Source organism: Podarcis filfolensis (genome assembly GCF_964270895.1).
Source record: "Podarcis filfolensis genome assembly, chromosome: 4".
In the NCBI taxonomy this organism is placed as follows: Eukaryota; Metazoa; Chordata; class Lepidosauria; order Squamata; family Lacertidae; genus Podarcis; species Podarcis filfolensis.
The window spans coordinates 101,862,406-101,882,090 of NC_139607.1; the positions used below are offsets into that span (position 1 = coordinate 101,862,406).

The window sequence follows — 19,685 nt, forward strand, 5'->3', positions numbered from 1 at the left end:
CCACTCCCAGTCATCAGTCTAACTGCCGCATTCTGGATTAGTTGCAGTTTCCGGGTCACCTTCAAAGGTAGCCCCACATAGAGCGCATTGCAGTAGTCCAAGCGGGAGATAACCAGAACATGCACCACTCTGGCGAGACAGTCCACAGGCAGGTGGGGTCTCAGCCCTATGAATGCATTTTGGCTTAGCTCATGCTCCGTATCTCCTGGCAATGTAGAGGACCCACCACCTCCTGCACTTGAGTTACAGGACACCGGCTCCTTCCTGGAGAACTGCTCCAGCCTCACCTGATAGGTGACCTGATAGCCGCCTCCAAATATCTCAAGGGCTGCCCCATGGAAGATGCAGCAAGCTTGTTTTCGGCTGCTCCAGAGGGTGCGACCTGAACCAGTGGATCCAAATGGCAAGAAAGGAGACTCCAACTAAACGTTCGGAAGACAGGAAGAGCTGTTCGGCAGTGGAACGGACTCCCACCAGAGGTGCTGGGCTCTCCTTCTTTGGAGGTTTTTAAGCAGAGGTTATATGTCCCTCTGCCAGGGATTCTTTAGCTGTGGTTCTTGGCTTGTAGGGGGTTGGACTAGATGACCCTGGGGTCCCTTACATCACCACAGTTCTACGATTCTATGACTGTGTCCTCTTCCAAGAGACCTTGGAAGCCTGTTTTCACCGTGGCTCTGCTGAAGGAGGGCCGACCGGGAGATCACTTTTCCTTCCTGAGCTAAATATACTGAGCAACAGCTGGTTCCCCTGCCTACATCCCTAGGGGAGATCACGGCTGCTCTGAGCTGTGCACATTGGCCACTCTAGATGACATTGCCATGTTCCCCGTGGAGGTCACAGGCTGTGAGGTGGGGGGAGGGAGGGGATATCTCTATCTTTGCATTCCTGCCTGGTTTGGCTGCAGCCAGTGGCTTATAATCTCCAGAGATCTTGGAACATCCTGGGAAGTTTCACCCTGCCCTCCTCACCACCACCCTCCTTTATTTCATTTCGTTTTCAAATCATGAGCTTGGCTCACTGAGAATGTCACAGGACTGCACAGATTTTCTTAATCCCTCTTTTCAGGCGGTGCAGCTTCAAAACTCTGCTCAGTCAGGGGCCTCTTGGCCAGCCTGCCAGAGAGAGAGAGAGAGGCATTCCAGAAAAAGGATCCACTGGGCACTTGTAGAGTCCTGCAGTTGCAGCTTCAACGCTTTCTGGCTCCAGGAAGGCTTTCCTTCCTCTCCTTTGAAATTAGCTGCTCTTCCGTCTTCTTCGGCCTGCCTTTTCCACTGTCTTCCTTGCTCCCTCCGTTACTCATCTTGCAGCATCTGCACCATGCATGGGTTTGTGGCTCAGCTGGGAAAGGGATTGGCCCCCATTAGATGTTTTACTAAGCCTCTTGATCACTTGAATTTGCTTAATGCGGTGTAGTGGAGAGTCACACCGATACTGAGCTGGATTCTGAATTCATTTGTGTTCTGCTTTCTGCCATGCCACATCTCTCTATAAAATGGTGCTTTGCTTTGCTTGCCCTTTGGTATTTGGTATTACACACAAACACACACACACACACACAGAGAGAGAAAGAGAGATAGAAAAGAAAAAGAAGAAGAGTTTGGATTTGATATCCCGCTTTCTCACCACCTGAAGGAGTCTCAAAGCGGCTAACATTCTCCTTTCCCTTCCTCCCCCACAACAAACACTCTGTGAGGTGAGTGGGGCTGAGAGACTTCAAAGAAGTGTGACTGGCCCAAGGTCACCCAGCAGCTGCAGGTGGAGGAGCGGGGAAGCAAACCCGGTTCACCAGATTACGAGTCTACCGCTCTTAACCACTACACCACACTGGCGTAGAGAGAGTTGTGTTAGCAGTATGAAAGTGACCTCCCGAGAGTGCAAGCCTGGGCTATGTGTATGGAGGTCCTGAGCTACCCAGATGACAAGACCCCCCTCTCAGGCACGCTGTTATAGTCCAAAGGAAAGGGAAGCAAGACGTTTGGCACCATCTTGGCCGCAGGAGTTGCTGGTAGGAGGCATGCAAGATGTCATCCAACTGCCTTAGGAACCCAACTCTGGAGTTTCAGAGGGCTTACTCCTGTGGCTTTTCTCCTCCCACAGATTTCCTGCAAGGCAGCAGAGGTTTAGGAGTTTTCCTTCTCCTGTGTGGGCTCCCTTCCCAGGTGGATAAGCCCTATCTGAATATATCCTCTCTGTAGTCATAAAATCATAGAGCTGTAGGGTCATCTCATCCATGCGTCCAACGTAGGGATCACGTCTCAAGAATCCCTGACCAGGTGGCCAACCAACCTCAGCTTAAAAACCTCCACAAAAGGAGAGCTCACCACCTTCCAAGGGAGTCCACTCCACTGACCCTAAGGCAGGGTTTGCTTATTTATATACCTCCTCAGTAAGGTAGCTTCTTCGAGCATCTGATGAATAGAGTGGTGGCCCACAAAAGCTTCTGACACCTTAGCTGGCATTGACTTGGAAAGCCTTCAGACCATCAGGGCCCAGGAGACTCCCAAGGACTGTGTCTCCCCATACAGCTCACTCTCTTTCAAAAAATACCCTTTCTAGGTCTTGCTCTGGGTGCCCTCACTGTTTTGAGGAGTACTTGATAAGAGGCTCTCTCAAAAGTGACACTGAGCCTTTGGAAACTCCCCCCAACCACCTCCCTCAAGTTCATTCCATGCCATTGCTGGGCGAAAGCTGTTTTCCCCCCACCAGAGGGCATTTTTAAGGGGGGCTTGCAGTTGGAAGGGGTGTGTTTGGCCGGGCTCATTGTCAACACCCCCTTTTCATTTCTGAATATCTTGTAAATATGGAACCAGTGACTGGTTTACTGAGGCCTTTTGCTCAAAGTGTGAAGTGTGCTTAAAAGCTTATGCTCTGCTATATATTTATAGCTGAAATCCAGGGTTAGGGTTAAGCCCTTTGTATATTAAAAGAGATAAATTTATGGATGCTTGTAACAAGGAACGGTGATTTCACTGATGGAAACCTCTAGCAACAAAAACTGATCAGGAGTGGGAAGGTTTCCATCCTTTGGAACCTTTCAGGTTAATTATCTTGAATTATTTCATGAATTATGGTGTGGTCTGGGTGAGGGTAGAAATAGATTTTATAGAACTGGCGACTGTTAACAACTCGGAAGTCAGTGGTTGTAAAATGTGTGTAGCTTTCCAAAAACAGTTGTGGTTTTCATTCAAAACAACAGCATGATGTGAAGGGGGGTTAATGTAATGCCTTTAGAATTGGTCTAAAAAGATATCATCTGTGCAAACTGAAGAGGAAGTTTCTTTGATTTTAGATACTCCTGGTATCTGACATTGCAGACAGAGAGGGAAAAGATAAAAGTCATGACAGTTCTGAAGGTAGAGTGAATGGAGGCTGTGTGTGTGTGTGTGTGTGTGTGTGTGTGTGTGTGTGTATGCACGTGTGTGATATATTCCACTTTTGCCAATATCCCTCCTGAATCCAAAGTCCCTGGGCGTCAGTTGATTCAGGAAGTGAAGGATATGACTAGCCTGGAAGACATTCCATCTGCTGACCTTTTTGGACCTCTAAGCAGAGAAATGCAAATGCTGCTCTTCTGTCGACTGCCTGTTGAAGGGGGTCTGTGGTGATTAACCTTGAGAGGGCTCAGGTGTGGCTTTGCAAAGAGACACTTGAGAGCCCTGATCTCGCGGCTGAGTTTCGGGAGCCACCTTTGCTTGCCCTTGCACACATCTCCGAAGCTGTGAGTTTCAGAATAGCCTTTTAATAGGCAGGTGCTAAGAACTTTGGAGGAAAAAAGAGACGCAGCCTATTCAGCTTGTCCTGGTTGTGGCTTAGGAACGTGATGCTGCAGTTTATTCTTAGCCTCCCGGCAGCAAAGATGAATTTGCAGTTTGCGCACGGCGAATGGATTTCCTCTTCTTGGCAGACTTACCTTTGCTTTTCTTCAGAGGGTCAGAGTCGCCTGCCTTGCTCGCTTGTTGGGCAGATCCGCTAGGTGTGCTTTTGCACGCTTGTGCCTCCACGTGGACAGCTGCTTTTCATCTCCCATGGGAGCAGTTAGAAAGGCCATCTCTCCTTTTTCTAGCTTCTCTGCAAAGCACTGTAGCAGAGTAAGGCGTTTGTGATGGGGGGACAGGACAGGTCTAGTGAGCAAAGCTGCGTTTCTGCCAGTGGCCTCATTAAGGAACTGCAAATGGGGACAACCCAGCCCATCACTCAGGTGAACAGCTGTGTTTTCAGTAAAGGTTTGCATAGCAACAGTGAGAGCAGGGACATCAGTAAAAGCATGCAAAATAAGGCAATTGGTTTTGTTTTGTTGTGTGTGTGTGTGTGTGTGTGTTAAAAAACCCTTCTTAAAGGCTTCCAGGAAAGGTTAGCAGCCTGGGATGAGGAACTGGTGGCCTTGCGGACTGATGGGAAGCCGAAAGGAGAAACAAGCTGGTGATTTTTTTTACAAGGAGCGGGGTGAATAGGACACATCAGGACAGGCAAAAGGAAGTCCTTCGTCACGCAGCGTGCAGTCAGACTGTGGAACTCTCTCCCACCAACCCAGATGGCTTTGAAAAAGGGTTAGACAGATTCATGGAGGTGAGGGCTAGCAATGGTTACTAGCCAGGACGGCTAGGCTCTGTCTCCATAATTGGGAGACAGCAATGCAGTGGCTGGAAGGCACAAGAGGTGTAAGTGCTGCTCTTGTGCTCAGATTGCAGGTTTCCCACAGGCCTCTGGTGGACCACTGTGAGAGCAGGATGCTGGACTAGTTGGACCATTGGTCTGATCCAGGCAGACTCTTACTGTGTTCCAAGTGATGCTTCCCCAGTTCCTTGGGGACTTGCAGTTTAATATCTTACCCAAAACCATGCTCTTGCGTGTTAATTCTTTCTGCAGCCCTGTGAAGTAGCTCAGCCCCCAGACCAGTTCCTTTGTTGTTTCTGAACCTAGGTCTGCCCTGTCTACACCCAACAAACTATTAGTTGCCCTTACAGTCATTGTTAAAATGAAAACATCAATAATAATAATAATAATGATAATAATAATAATAATAATAATAATAATAATAATAATAATAATATAATTTATACCCCGCCCATCTGGCTGGGTTTCCCCAGCCACTCTGGGGAGCTTCCAACAGAACACCAAAATACCATAACCTATTAACATTAAAAGCTTCCCTAAACAAGGCTGCCTTCAGATGTCTTCTAATAGTCTGGTAATTGTTCTTCTCTTTAACATCTGGTGGGAGGGCATTCCACAGGGCGGGTGCCACTACCGAGAAGGCCCTCTGCCTGGTCCCCTGTAGCTTGGCTTCTCACAGTGAGGGAACAGTCAGAAGGCCCTTGGCGCTGGACCTCAGTGTCCAGGTAGAACGATGGGGGTGGAGACGCTCCTTCAGGTCTACTGGGCCGAGGCCGTTTAGGGCTTTAAAGGTCAGCACCAACACTTTGTATTGTTCTCGGAAACATACTGGGAGCCAGTGTAGGTCTTTCAAGACCAGTGTTATATGGTCTTGGAAGCCGCCCCCAGTCACCAGTCTAGCTGCCGATTCTGGATTAGTTGTAGTTTCCGGATCACGTTCAAAGGTAGCTCCACGTAGAGTGCATTGCAGTAGTCCAAGCGGGAGATAACCAGAGCATGTACCACTCTGGCCAGACAGTCTGTGGGCAGGGAGGGTCTCATCCTGCGTACAAGATGGAGCTGATAAACACGGGCCTTTGTGCAACTGGTTGACTTGGGGCTGTGTTTTTCTCCCCTCCAGTTCCTGAGGGAAGACTTGAATTACCACGACCCAACGGTCAAACACAGCACCTTCCATGGGGAGGATAAGCATATCAGCGTGGAAGATCTTTGGAAGGCCTGGAAGTCGTCCGAAGGTAAGGCTGGCATCCAGCTCTGGCTGCCTCACCTCAAAAAAGGAGACTGCAGAGTTGGGAAAGGTTCAGAAAAGGGAAGCCCAAATGATCAAGGGGGTGGAGCAACTCCCCTGCGAAGAAAGACTGCAGCGTTGGGGGCTTTTGAGTTTAGAGAAAAGGCGAGTAAGAGGCTGCATGATAAATGTTTACACAATTATCTGTGGCGTGGAGAAAGTAGATAGAGGAAAAAGCCTCCTTCCCTCATAGCATTCAAACTCGTGGGCATCCAATGGAGCTGAATGCTGGAAGATTCAGGACAGAGGGAAGAAAGTCCTTCTCACAGTGCAGAGTTAAACTGTGGAACTCCAGCAGGCTCTTAAGTCCTCAATGTTCAAAATCTGCCTCTTTGCTCCTCCCTCCCTCTCCTGTTCTCTCTAGCAACCTCTTGCGCCTTAGCCAAGCCACTTCCTCCTCCTTCAGCAAAGCCCCTCTTGCCTGGCCTGTGGCTTCCTCCAGTGCAGCCCTTGACCGGTTTCAACTTTTGCATTTTTAAAAACCGAGTTTGCATTTGCGACTCCTCCGCTACAGTAGAACAGGAGGCAGGCTGAAAATAATATGCAAATTAAAAATAATAATAAATGGGGGAATTATCTCTTTGCCTCTCCCCCCTCCCCGCACTGCCCGCCTTTCCTGTGGCGATAAAGAATGAGCGAGGTTCAGTAGTGAGTCACAGGAGGCCCTGGGCGTGAGTGGGAAGGGCTGCGGCGCGTCTGAGACTATTTTGGAATATTAGGAGCCTGGATTAAATACTAGTGTGTTTAATCCTGTATATTTAATCTTGTTTTCCGCATTTATTTTTTTTAAAATTTTTACCAACAACCAAAACAACAAACAGTGAAACCGCCCCAGGCGGCTGATACATTGGGTATACATAATGAATAATAACATATGCAAATCAACCATATGTACAATTCTATATACATTAACACTCCTCCCTCCACAAGGTTTAACTTTTAACATTTTAATTGCCCCAAATTGTTCAAACCTACCCAAATAATTCAATATCTTCTAATCCTCCTCCTTCTCACTGACCTTAAACCCTAAAATTATAATATTTTTCAGTTTTTTCCTCTATTGGTTCACCCCTAGCTCTTTCCAATTACTCGCTATAACCTGTCTGGCTGCAATTACCATCAATTTTACCCATTTACATTCCTCTTTGGTTTCTAACTCGGTGCTACTCAGGCTAATAAGAACCATTAATTTAGATATTTCCACCTTCCTACCCACAATTCCCGATATTTCTATACCAATCTGTTTCCAGAATTCATTAACTAACGGACAGTCCCACCACAGATGTTCAGTTGCAAGGCATGGGGAATGTAAACGGTTAAGGCATTTCAGGAGACACGCGGGGGTCACACTCCTGTTCCGCTGCCCTGCTTAGAGTTGCAGGATGCTTCAAGGAAGCTGAGTGTTGGAAGACCCATGGCAGATAAAATAAAGTCCTCCTTCACACAGCAGCTAGTCAGACTGTGGAACTCCCTCCCACAGGAGGCAGGGATGGCCACTGACTTGGATGGTCATAAAAGAGGATCGGGCAAATTCTGTCAGGAGTTCAGCCTTCACTCGAGTAGGACCTTGGCAGAGACACATGCCCGACTGGCATGTTCCCTCCCTTCTGGTCGAGATCGTTCAGGAGCTTCATAAGCTTTCTTCAGCCCGAACATTACAGCGACCGATGCCAACAGACACCGGCACACTTAGGGATCCGCAGAGTCTTCGCAGCTTGCGCGAAGCATTTTGGCTAATCTACTTTATTTACATATAAAGACACACGGAGCACTTCAGCATGGCTCCCTCTCCCTCTAGCATCAGATAGCAAAGAGAAAAAGAGCAAAGGACAATAGTCCCACTTCACGGAACACAGTAATAATAATAATAATAATAATAATAATAATAATAATAATAATAATTTATTATTTATACCCCGCCCATCTGGCTGGGCCTCCCCAGCCACTCTGGGCGGCTTCCATAAAAACCAAAAATACAATAAAATATCACACGTTAAAAACTTCCCAGTAACACAAACACCCGACTCTGTGGAGTCAAAACATACACCATCATGTGATAACTGCAATCACGGAGCAGGAATTCTCACAAATTCATGGGGGAGCAGAGGGCCTTTGATGGCTGCTAGCCAGGTTGGCTATGCTCTGCCTCCACAATCAGAGGCAGAAATACTTCTGGATACCAGTTCCCGGAAACTGCAGGAGGGGAAAAAGTGCTCTTGTGCCCAAATCCTGCTTGTGGGTTTCTCACAGGCATCTGGTTGGCCGCTGTGAGAGCAGGATGCTGGCCTAGATGGGCTACTGGCCTGATCCTGCAGGTGCCTCTTGTGTTCTTCAGAGTCCTATCCGCTCTCCAGCACCGAAGCATCCTAGACAAGGCGGCAGTGAGAGCAGAAGACTTGCAGCGCTCTTTGCTCTCCTGAAGTGCCACAGTCGTGCAGAGGGTGTTGAGTGCCTCCAGATAAGGCCGCAGCTCCTTTGCCTGCCACACTCAGCAAACACTTCCCCGATGCTGATACTTCTTGCTGCCTTTATGGCCTTGTTAATCTCCCCTGGCTGCTACCCATTCTAATCTTCATGTACTTGTCAGGTTTTCCCCCCAGTAGAAAAGTTCGGCTGCAGTCAGAGAGCTTTGCTGCCAGATCCTGTGTCCTCGTCGTGAAGCTGGCTAGAGCCTCCGCTGCAAGTCATTATTTTATTATTATTATTTGTTCAACTTATTCACCACCCTATACCCGGAGGTCTCAGGGCGGTCCACAAGAAGATCACAACATATAAAATCAAACCAAAAGCAATAACCCAATACCCCTCCCTCCAAAAGCCATATTTTAAAAGGGCGTTAGATGTCAATAAGATCAACCAAAGGCCTGGTTAAAAAGGAACGTTTTTGCCTGGCACCTAAAGGTATATAATGAAGGCGCCAGGTGAACTTCCCTGGGGAGAGCATTCCACAGAAGGGGAGCCGTTGCAAAGAAGGCCCCGTTCTCGTGTTGCCACCCTCTGAACCTCTTGAGGAGGAGGCACACGGAGGAGGGCCTCAGAAGATGATCTCGGGGACTGGGTAGGTTCATATGGGGAAAGGCGGTCCTTGAGTTATTGCGGTCCTGAGCCGTTTAAGGCATCTTCTCGGAAGGGAGGCAGAGCCCAACAGCACAGTCACTGGAGCTGCTGTGCTGTGCTGTCTGAGGGCAGGGGATGCTCTTATATCCTCACCTGTAACCATTGGTAGTAAAGGTAAAGGTACCCCTGACCGTTAGGTCCAGTCACGGACGACTGTGGGGTTGCTCGCTCATCTCGCTTTAGTAGCGGAGGGAGCGAGTGTTTGTCTGCAGACAGTTTTTCCGGGTCATGTGGCCAGCATGACTAAGCCACTTCTGGCAAACCAGAGCAGCGCATGGAAATGCCTTTAACCTTCCCGCCGGAGCGGTGCCTATTTATCTACAGTGGTACCTCGGGTTAAATACTTAATTCGTTCCGGAGGTCCACTCTTAACCTGAAACTGTTCTTAACCTGAAGCACCACTTTAGCTAATGGGGCCTCCTGCTGCTGCCGCGCCGCCAGAGCATGATTTCTGTTCTCATCGAAGCAAAGTTCTTAACCCGAGGTACTATTTCTGGATTAGCGGAGTGTGTAACCTGAAGCATCTGTAACCTGAAGCGTATGTAACCCGAGGTACCACTGTACTTGTACTTGATGTGCTTTCGAACTGCTAGGTTGGCAGGAGTTGGGACCGAGCAACGGGAGCTCACCCCGTCATGGGGATTCGAACCGCTGACCTTCCGATTGGCAAGCCCTAGGCTCAGTGCTTTAGACCACAGCGCCACCCGCGTCCCTAAAACCATTGGTAGAAAAGCAGTCAATATTTATCAGCACGAAGCAAGCTAGTTTTCTGCTGCTTCAGAGGGTAGGACCCAAACCTATAGATTCAAATTGCAAGGAAGGAGATTAGGAAGAACTTCCTGAGAGTAAGAGCTGTTTGGCAGTGGAGCGGACTCCCTTGGGAGATGGTGGGCTCTCCTTCCTTGGAGATTTTTAAGCAGAGGTTAGATGGCCATCTGTCACGGATGCTTTAGCTGTGATTCCTGCCTTGTCGGGGGTTGGATTAGATGATCCTTGGGGTCCCTTCCAACTCAGCAATCCTTTGCTTTTTTAAAAACAAATGCATGAATTAAAGCTATGTGAGACTCCACTTTGTTAGTGCCTGAAGGGGTGATTGCCTGGGAGGTGTCTCTATTGCCACTCGTTTCCAAAGTGCACTCCAGGAAAGCCCAGTTATGGTGTCAACCTGCAGAGATGGCCCCTTTCCTTCTTCTCAGAATCACCAGTGGTGGGTCCTGCCCCTCTCAGCATCTCAGGCAAGTTGACTAGACTCCTCCCAGGGTTTGGACAACTCTAGAGTAGGTCTACTCAGCAGTTGTTTAGAGCAGTGTTCCCCAACCTTGGGCCTCCAGCTGTTTTTGGACTACAATTCCCATAATCCTTGACCACTGGTCTTGCTAGCGAGGGATGATGGGAGTTGTAGTCCAAAAACAGCTGGAGGCCCAAAGTTGGGGAACACTGGTTTAGAGCATTCCAGCATCATGGGTTGCTCAGCATTTAAGCAAGCAGAGGTCCACTGTGTTTGAGAAAGAGCAGTTGTCCACCGCTTGGTCCTGCATTTTGAAAAGGTCTCCAGCCCACCGTTAGTTTTATCTGAGCAAAGATTCATTGGGTGAAAAGTCCCTGCACGTGGCGAGGGGTGTGGACAAGATGACCCTCATGGTCCCTTCCAAATCTATGATTCTATGAAAGTAAGGAAAGAAAGAAAAGGGAAAAGCATACAATAAAACATTTTTGAAAGCAGAAGAATACAACAATAACAAAACAACAATAAAATACAATTACGCTTACTGAAGTATGTAGATGCACAGGGACACGGGTAGGTCATCTTCCTCCTTGAAGGAAAGTTCATCCACCCCTTCTCAGCATTTTAAACCGCCTCTTCTTGTCAGAGGAGACTGGCGTTCACATGCTCCCTGCTACGCCCTGTCTCTCTGCATGTACTCTGAGGTGCAAGCCTTATTCAGCCGAGGGCAGTTTCCCCATAGCAGTTATTTTGCCTTATTAAAGCCGCTCCTATCATGTTGCACAACACGCCCACCCCCGGCTGGATTTAAATTTCTGTGGCAGCCCCCTCCCCAGACTAAGCTAGCAAGCAAGAAGCGACCAGCCATCCCCAGCCAAGCCCTTCTACTCCATGCTGCTGCCAGGCTCTGGCTGTTTGCCAGGCTCTTCCTTCCCCGCCCACCTGCGTCTGCCTCCAAAATTGTCTGAACAAACAAAGGGGTGGCTTGGCTGCAGTGCCTCTGCCCACATGCCGGCTGCAGGATTCTTCTCTCCTCCGAGGAGCTTGGTGAAGTGAGCGCTCTGGAGTCCTGTAGGGCTGAATGGAGCAGAGGAACAGAAGGAGGAGAGCCTTTGGAGCAAGCCGATGGTCCATCTAGTCCAGCATCCTTTTAAAAATAAAAAAATTATTCATTTTTCATTTTCATTCATTACATACATCTCAAATTCTTAAGGTTTACTATATATTCCTCCCTCCCTCCTCTCCACGACTTCCCCCAACTTGCATTTCTGGTTTGTTTCTATTTTCACCCGCTTTGCTATCTCTCAACAGAAAAAGTTATTAATAACATAACATCAAACCTTAAAAACATAAAAATAAAATTAAATCCATCATTTTATTTCACTATCTTCCAAGCATTTTCTGATGCTAATAATGTGGATGTTTATTTAAATCCTGCCATCAAGTCGATTGCCTAGTCCAGCATCTAGTCCAGCATCGTGTTCTCACAGGGGCCAACCAGATGCCTGTGGAACCTGCAAGCAGGATTGGAGCACAAGAGCACTTTCTCCCCTCCTGTGGTTTCCAGCAACTGGTATTCAGAAGTATTTTTTCTTCCAGCTGTGGAGGCAGAGCAGAGCCAGCCTGGCTAGGAGACATCGATAGCCCTCTCCTCCACGAATCTGTCCCATTAAGCCATCCAAGTTGGTGGCCATCGCTGCTTCCTGTGGGAGGGAGTTCCACAGTCTAACTCTGCTGCATGAGGAAGGGCTTCTTCCCAGCATTAAGCTTCACTGGATGCCCACAAGTTCTATGAGATAGAGAGAAAGGCTTTTCTCTATGTACTTTCTGTGCATAATGGTGTAAACTTCAAGCATGTCGCCTCTTCCTTGCCTTTTCTGCAGAGTCCCAGACCTTTCCTCAGAGTGGAATTGCTCCACTGCCAGCATATAGAACTGAGCATTTGTGAAAGGGCAGTGAATGATGTTGCACTGAAAGGGAGGCTCTGCGTGTGCCAGTAGCAGTTTGCACAACCCTCTGTGGAAGATAATAGCCCAATTAGATTCAGAACAGTAACAATTAATTGCAAATACATTCAAAGCCAATTGAAACTAGTTCAATTCATTCAACAACATTGATTAGCTTGATCCCGGTATCCCAGCGTGTTTCAAAGTCATTTACACCTCCAGCACCCCATTGCCTCTTGTTGGCCCTCCAGGTAATCCCACTACACACTTAGGGAACCACTTTTTTCCCACTGAAATGCCACACATCAGGCTCTTAAGGGTTTTTCTGCACTTCGGACTTCCTAATGAACCTCCTCCAGAGAAGTGAGAACCACTGTGGCAGCCTTGCTTTTGACTTGAAGCATTTTTTTTTAAATAAGCCGTTCTCTACAAATACACGGTACTGTTATGGGCACCTGCATGGCTCTATCTTGTGCACACGCACCCCAATTTATATGTGGACAGACTTGAACAAGTCGTCTGTCAAGAGTGCCCCCTGCAATCTACTTACCAGGTTCCATTTTGTTGATGATTGAAACCTTAATATAGCTGTATTTTATCTTTCCATACTGGTCCCAGTAGCTTTGACCCCTCAGTATTTGCTTTTGGATGAAGTTCTCAAGAGAGCCAGCGTGGCTGTGTTAGAGAGTGTTGGACTAGGAAGACCTGGGAGAGGCCAGGGTTCAAATGGTGGCTTAGCCATGAAGCTCCCTGGATGACCTTCGGCCAACCACCCCCTCTCAGCCTGGCCTACCTCACAGGGTTGTCCTGAGGATAAAACGGGAAGGACAACTGTGTACACCACCTTAAGCTCTTTTGGGGGAAGGAGGAATATAAATCATGATGGTGATACTAGTTCTGTAGTCCTGACCTGTAGCTCACATTTGTAAGAGCTTGATCGTTTAGTGTGGCAGCCCTTACACTTTGGAACTCCCTGCCTATTGATATCACTGTTTTTATTTAAACAAGCCCAGCCAGATGCTCAGAAAGTTGAGGTGGATTTTTAATCTATTTTCATATTTTAACTTCCATACGTTGCAAATGTTTATTGATTTTCTTGCTTTATCTTCTTGTAAACCGCTTTGAGGCTTACTACAACCAAGCGGCGTGTAAATTTTCCAGATATGAATAAATAAAAGCACAGTTTGCACAGAGGTCCTGACTCCTTCCCTACTGTTGGTGAGAGCAGGTCCCAGAGTCCCATGGCTTCAGGCAGAGATCCCATATTCCCTTTCGGGGGGGGGGTGTTGTCAGATGCTTAGCTGCTGCATCCTAAGTTTCTTTACCCGCCCACACTGCCTTTCCATCTGTCTCTCTCTGCCACCACCCTCCGGCTCCTTCCCAGTTCACAGCAGCTTTTTAAGAACTGATTTCCACATCTTCTTCTCTTGGCTGCCTTGACGCTCCTGAGCTGTCAGGGGCAGGAGGAGAGGAGCAGTCTGTTTTTTGTCATGTTGAGTCTTTCCTCCTTGTCTCCTCCTTGAAGGAGGGCTTCTTCTAATTTTGCCCAAATAAGTGGACCAATGACATTGCCATACTAAAAAACAAAATGGGAAAAGCCTGTTTATTGGTTCAGCTGTTCTCTGCAGACATACAGATGACTGCATGGTTTGGTGTGAGACTGAACTTTATCGTCAAGTTAGCAAATTGCCCGCGATTATGGCTGAGCAGGGATTTGAGCCCTGGTCTCTCAGGCCCTGATCCAACACTCTTCCCGCTGTGCTACATTGCCCTGCCTTGGTCTGACATCCTTCTGTACATTCTCTGACCTCCCCCCCCCCGTCCCCTGTCCCTTTAGCCCCTTCTCATAGGATTTACTGTAGAGCCTGCAATTGGCCCAGCCTTTGCCAGCATTTTCTGAAATTATGTTCCTCTCTGCATATTCCTGTTGGTTCAGAGAGGTTTGGGGGCATCCTGTGGCACCAAAAACACAATAAAGCTAGATGGATGAGCCAGACAGTGACAGGAGAGAGGTGGGAGGTCTGGAGACGTGAGCTGAGATGGTGGGGCCTGAAGACCGGCTGCTGGTTCGTTCAGCCACTGACTTGCCCTCTCCCACCTTTTTTTCAGTGTACAACTGGACCGTCGATGAGGTGGTGCAGTGGCTTATCACCTACGTGGAGCTGCCACAGTACGAAGAGACCTTCAGGAAGCTGCAGCTCTCTGGGCATGCCATGCCAAGGTCAGTTCCGGGGGTGCAAAAAAGGAGGCTGGGTTTTGGCCTGTGGCTTCCCAGGGTTTTGTGAGAGCGCTGCTTGGAGATCCCCAGTAGCTTGGCAAAGTCAGTTTCAAACCTGTTTTCGGCGTATAGTGTCGATGGGCCAGCGGTGGAGTAGTTGTTGGAATGTTGGACTATGACCTGGGAGACCAGGGTTCAAATCCCTGCTGAGCCATGAAATTCACTGGGGTGACCTGGGGGGCACTCGCTGCCTCTCAGACTAACCTCTACCCCACAGGTGGGATATAAATGCCACATTATTTATTATTATTTATTATCTGAGAATCACAGGGTGCTTTACAATATCAAAACACAAAAACGCATAACATAATAAAGAAGTATTGCAATAAATGTAATACAGTGGTGCCTCGCAAGACGAAATTAATTCGTTCCGCAAGTATTTCTTCTTGCGAGTTTTTCGTCTTGCGAAGCACGGTTTCCCATAGGAATGCATTGAAAATCAATTAATGCGTTCCTATGGAGACCGCTTGCCAGGCTGGCGGTGCGGAGAAGGGCTTTTCTCCCCACCGCAAGCCTTCAGGACAGGTACGGGAACAGAGGGGAAGACGCGCAGCGCTTCTCCTCTGTTCCCGGGGCTTGTGGTGGGAGGAGGGTTTTTCCTCCCCACCGCCAACATTCAGAACAGCATTCTGAATGTTGGCGGTGGGAAGGAAAACCCTCCTCCCACCGCAAGTCTTCAGGACAGCCATCCGAAGGCTGGCGCGGGGAGAAGGTCTCTCCGCCCCACCGCCAGCCTTCGGAGGAGCCTTCCGAAGGCTGGCGGCGGGAGAAGGTCTCTCCGCCCCACCGCCAGCCTTCGGAGGAGCCTTCCGAAGGCTGGCGGCGGGAGGAGGTCTCTCCGCCCCACCGCCAGCCTTCGGAGGAGCCTTCCGAAGGCTGGCGGCGGGAGGAGGTCTCTCCGCCCCACCGCCAGCCTTCGGAGGAGCCTTCCGAAGGCTGGCGGCGGGAGGAGGTCTCTCCGCCCCACCGCCAGCCTTCGGAGGAGCCTTCCGAAGGCTGGCGGCGGGAGGAGGTCTCTCCGCCCCACCGCCAGCCTTCGGAGGAGGTCCAAGGACAGTGGGGAAGACGTGCTGCGCTTCCCCGCTGTCCTGGAGATTTCCCTATGGGCTTTCGTCTTGCGAAGGAAGCCCATAGGGAAATTCGTCTTGCGAAGCGCATCGAAAAACAGAAAACCCTTTCGTCTAGCGGGTTTTTCGTCTTGCGAGGCGTTCGTCTTGCGGGGCACCACTGTAAATAACATTATCCCTCTGGCCACTTTCTCATTCTCACACATTTGTGGGGGCTAAAAACTAGCTCCCTGGGTTTAGCAAGAGCAGAGAAGATATCCCAGCAAAGGAAGCTTTCCTGCTTTATGAAGTGAGAATAGCTGGTGCAAAATATCCTTGTGAACGACCAGGAAGCTGCCTGTTAATCTCCTACCTGCCTGCCGGTCCTTGCAGAGCTTGCCTGAGGGGCTACCTGGCCAAGCTGTGTTTTTTGCTCCAAATGCCCTTCAGATGTGACCACCTCCTCCGCCTCCCTCTTCCCCGCAGGTTGGCAATCACCAACGCCACCATGACAGGAACTGTCCTGAAGATGACTGACAGGAGCCACAGGCAGAAGCTGCAGCTCAAAGCCCTGGACACGGTGCTCTTTGGGCCGCCTCTCTGTGAGTGATGTTCTTGTGGTCACGTGACTGTATGTGGGTGTAGTGTGTCAGCTGACATGTGTAGATGGGGAACACCTCTGGGGTACTTCCGCTAGGCACTCAGGAACCTGCAAGGACTCCTTGTCTTCTTCGGTGATCCCTTGTAGCAGAGTAAGATTGTCTTCCATAAACATGGTTTTAACAGTGAGTCCATAAGGCCAATTCTGGATCCACACGTCCTTCCACAGTGGAGACATAGGTTTCTGGGTGGGAGTTGATCATGGTGAGGGTTTGCCAAGCGTGCCTTCCTCTTAGCACGTTTCTCCCTTTTGTCCTGAGTTTGAGCATCTCCAAAGCCACACCCTTGGTAAAGGCTGTTCTCCAACTGGAGCGCTCGCAGGCCAGTGTTTCCCAGTTGTTGGTGTTTATAGTACTTTTTTTAGATTTGCCTTGAAGGAGACTTTAAACTTCTTTTGTTGACCACCAGCATTACGCTTTCAATTTTTAAGTTTGGAATAGAGTAGTTACTTTGGAAGACAATCATCAGGCATCCGCACAACATGACCAGTCCAACAAAACAAAATTTTTTTTTTCTTTCCAGTAGCACCTTAAAGACCAACTAAGTTAGTTCTTGGTATGAGCTTTCGTGTGCATGCACACTTCTTCAGATACACTGAAACAGAAGTTGCCAGATCCTTCTACATAGTGAGAAGGTGGGGAGGGGTATTACTCAGAAGGGTGGTGGGAATGGGTGATTGGCAGATAGCTGTGATGAGCCTGTTGACGACTCTTAACGACTGCAACAGGCATAAGTTTTTGCTATGAGCCATTCAACAGGGGAAGGGACTTCCTTGGAAGGTGGTGGACTCATCTTCATTGGGGGGTTTTAAAGCAGAGTTTGGATGGCTGTCTGTCAGGGATGCTTTAGCTGAGATTCCTGCAGTGCAGGGGGTTGGAATAGACTCTACGATTCTATACACTAGTTCTAGCTTTCTTCTTTTTCGGACTTGATGCCTGGATGGAATGGAGGAGAGAGTTTGCAGGCTGCCTGTAGTTGAGAAGAAATCCCCCTTTCCTGAAAATTTGCCAGAGTGATTTGGGAGTTGGGTTTTGACACTTGGACTGCCTTTAGGTAATTTGTGGCATAGAATTTACTTTGTCGGTTTGGCTTTTAAGTGGTTGTGGCCCAGCCTTGACTCTGTGTGGTGTAGTGGTTCAGAGCGGTGGACTCGTAATCTGGTGAATTGGGTTCGCTTCCCTGCTCCTCCACATGCAGCTGCTGGGTGACCTTGGGCCAGTCACACTTCTCTGAAGTCTCTCAGCCTCACTCAAAACCCCACTTTGTTGTGGGGGAGGAAGGGAAAGGAGAATGTGAGCCCAGTGGCATAGCGTGGGTTGTCAGGACCCGGGGCAAGGCAAGTAATTTGCACCCCTAACCCGTGGATTTGCGCCCCCTAACCCTAACCCCCAGATGTTGCGCCCGGTGCGGCTGGCCCCCCCTGCACCCCCCCACGCTACGCCACTGTGTGAGCCGCTTTGAGACTCCTTCGGGTAGTGATAAAGCGGGATATCAAATCCAAACTCTTCTTCTCTTCTTCTTGGAACAAGGAAGGGGGAAATCCAAAGAAATGTGGCTTCAGCATCTAAGACAAAACAGAAATCTGTAGCCAGAATATTCGGAATCTCTTAGACAGACAGGTAGATTAATTTGCATGCATGCATTTCCTGGACCTTTTTCCTTTTTGGCTGCCTGAAACCACCCACGCACCCACCTCGGGCCCCCATGCTTGGATTGGCAAGATGAGAAGCTGGGAGGGGGGCGGTATTGTTAGGCAGCAGCAGAGCAACTTAGGGTTGAGTCGGGATGTTCGTACAGAGAAGTGCTTGTGTTGCTGGTTCTGGACTGCTTCAACTTCTGGTTGAAAAGGGAATAAATCTAAACTGCCCATATAAATGGTGTGGAAACCCTCAGGGCCTGCAAGTACTCTAGGAGAGAGGTGGTTGAAGAGGAAAGTGGATGATTTATTTATCATTCTTAAGTGCTGTTTTTCCCTTGTGGGATTCCAAGTGGCTGCAATCGATCTAACCCAGGAGCACGAAGCTGGCGTCTCCTTCTGCTTGGCTCACAGGCTCTGGTGAGTGAGTGGCTCACAGGTTGAACGTCAGGTGTGCCACCGATGCTTCTCTGGGACACCTGATGCTTTGCAGGTTTCTCCCAGGCATCTATCTATTTGGCCTCTGTGAGAAAGGATGCTAGACTAGATGGCCTGATCTTGTTAGGTTCTTTCAAAGGGAGGGCATCCCTCCACAAGCTCTCCATACTGCTGATACTGGCAACATTTTGGGTAAAGGTGTGACAGGGTGGTGGGAGGCTATTTAGTGGTGGGAGGCTATAGTGGTGACTGAAGGCAGAGAGAGGCATCGAAGCTTCACCATCTTCCTGCTCAGCTTGGGAGCATAAGGAGAGCTCAACCTGTGAAACAGATTCCAGGATAAAATTAAGGATTTCCTGTTTGCAAATAAATGGTTTATTTATTGGGCCAAGGTGGAGGGTGGGAGTTTCCATCACTACCTTTATCTAGCAGTGATGACCGGAGACCTGGATCTGTGCTCTCCGGCCCGACTCATGGACACTTTAGCTGCGATTCCTGCATTGCAGGGGGTTGAGCTAGATGACCCTTGAGTTCCCTCCAGCTGTAAGCTACTGTGATTCTGTGGCCCTTTCTTTGATCCTTATGTCAGACGCGTCCTTTTGGGAAGAATCTGAATTTAGGCCTTTTATTCTCCCAAGGAACAGAAAGCTTGCTTGAAAGGCACTTTGGCCGTGAAGAAACCCATTTGCTTTGATCAGGAAGAGGCGATTAATCAAAGTATTGCAATTATCGGGCTCAGATATCCTGGCCACTCTAAATATTTACAGTCCAGTGCATTGTGTTTAGGTTGCATTTGCCTGGTAATGAGCTGAGCGGCAGCATCAGCCGAGTCCCATTAGTTAGCAGTTCTTGGAAAGGCCGTTTGCCGCCTGCAGGAGACCCACAGCCTTCGTGCAGCTCTGCCGATGCTCCCGATCCCCGCTGCCATGCCTTCCTTGTGCATCAGGGCAGCCTCAGTCTGGGGCAGTAGCTGAAATAGGGGGGGACAGGTTGCAGGAGGCAAGTGGGGATTTCTCCCAGTGGGGGCTGGGACTTTTAGAAGACATCTTCCCTTTATAGGGAAGTTTTTAAGGTTTGATGTCTCGTTGTGTTTTTATATTATGTTGGAAGCCTGGAGCTGGACCAACCTAGTCAGATAGATGGGGTACAAATAATAAAATTACTACAGTCATACCTCGGGTTACAGACGCTTCAGGTTGCGTTTTTTTGGGTTGCGGACCGCTGAAACCCGGAAGTACTGGAACGGGTTACTTCCGAGTTTCGGTGGTTGCGCATGTGCAGAAGCGCCAAATCGCAACCTGCGTGTGCACAGACACACTGCTGCGGGTTGCGAACGTGTATCCTGCATGGATCACGTTCGTAACCGGAGCGTCCACTGTATTCTTATTGAGGGTCCTGGCAGCCAGGGGCCACACAAGAACATAAGAAGTGCCTGCC

At 49.0% G+C, this 19,685-nt stretch overlaps 1 protein-coding gene across 20 annotated transcripts in view; it reads left to right on the plus strand.

The window, feature by feature from the left end:
- The window catches only part of STIM1 (stromal interaction molecule 1), a 101,094-nt gene that overhangs the window by 47,577 nt on the left and 33,832 nt on the right, over positions 1 to 19,685 (plus strand). For all 20 annotated transcript variants that reach the window (XM_083609702.1, XM_083609709.1, XM_083609707.1 and 17 more), the window contains 3 exons: positions 5,735 to 5,849; positions 14,300 to 14,411; positions 16,001 to 16,116. In XM_083609702.1, coding sequence (XP_083465828.1) covers positions 5,735 to 5,849; positions 14,300 to 14,411; positions 16,001 to 16,116 — 343 coding nt within the window. The remainder of the gene's footprint in view (positions 1 to 5,734; positions 5,850 to 14,299; positions 14,412 to 16,000; positions 16,117 to 19,685) is intronic.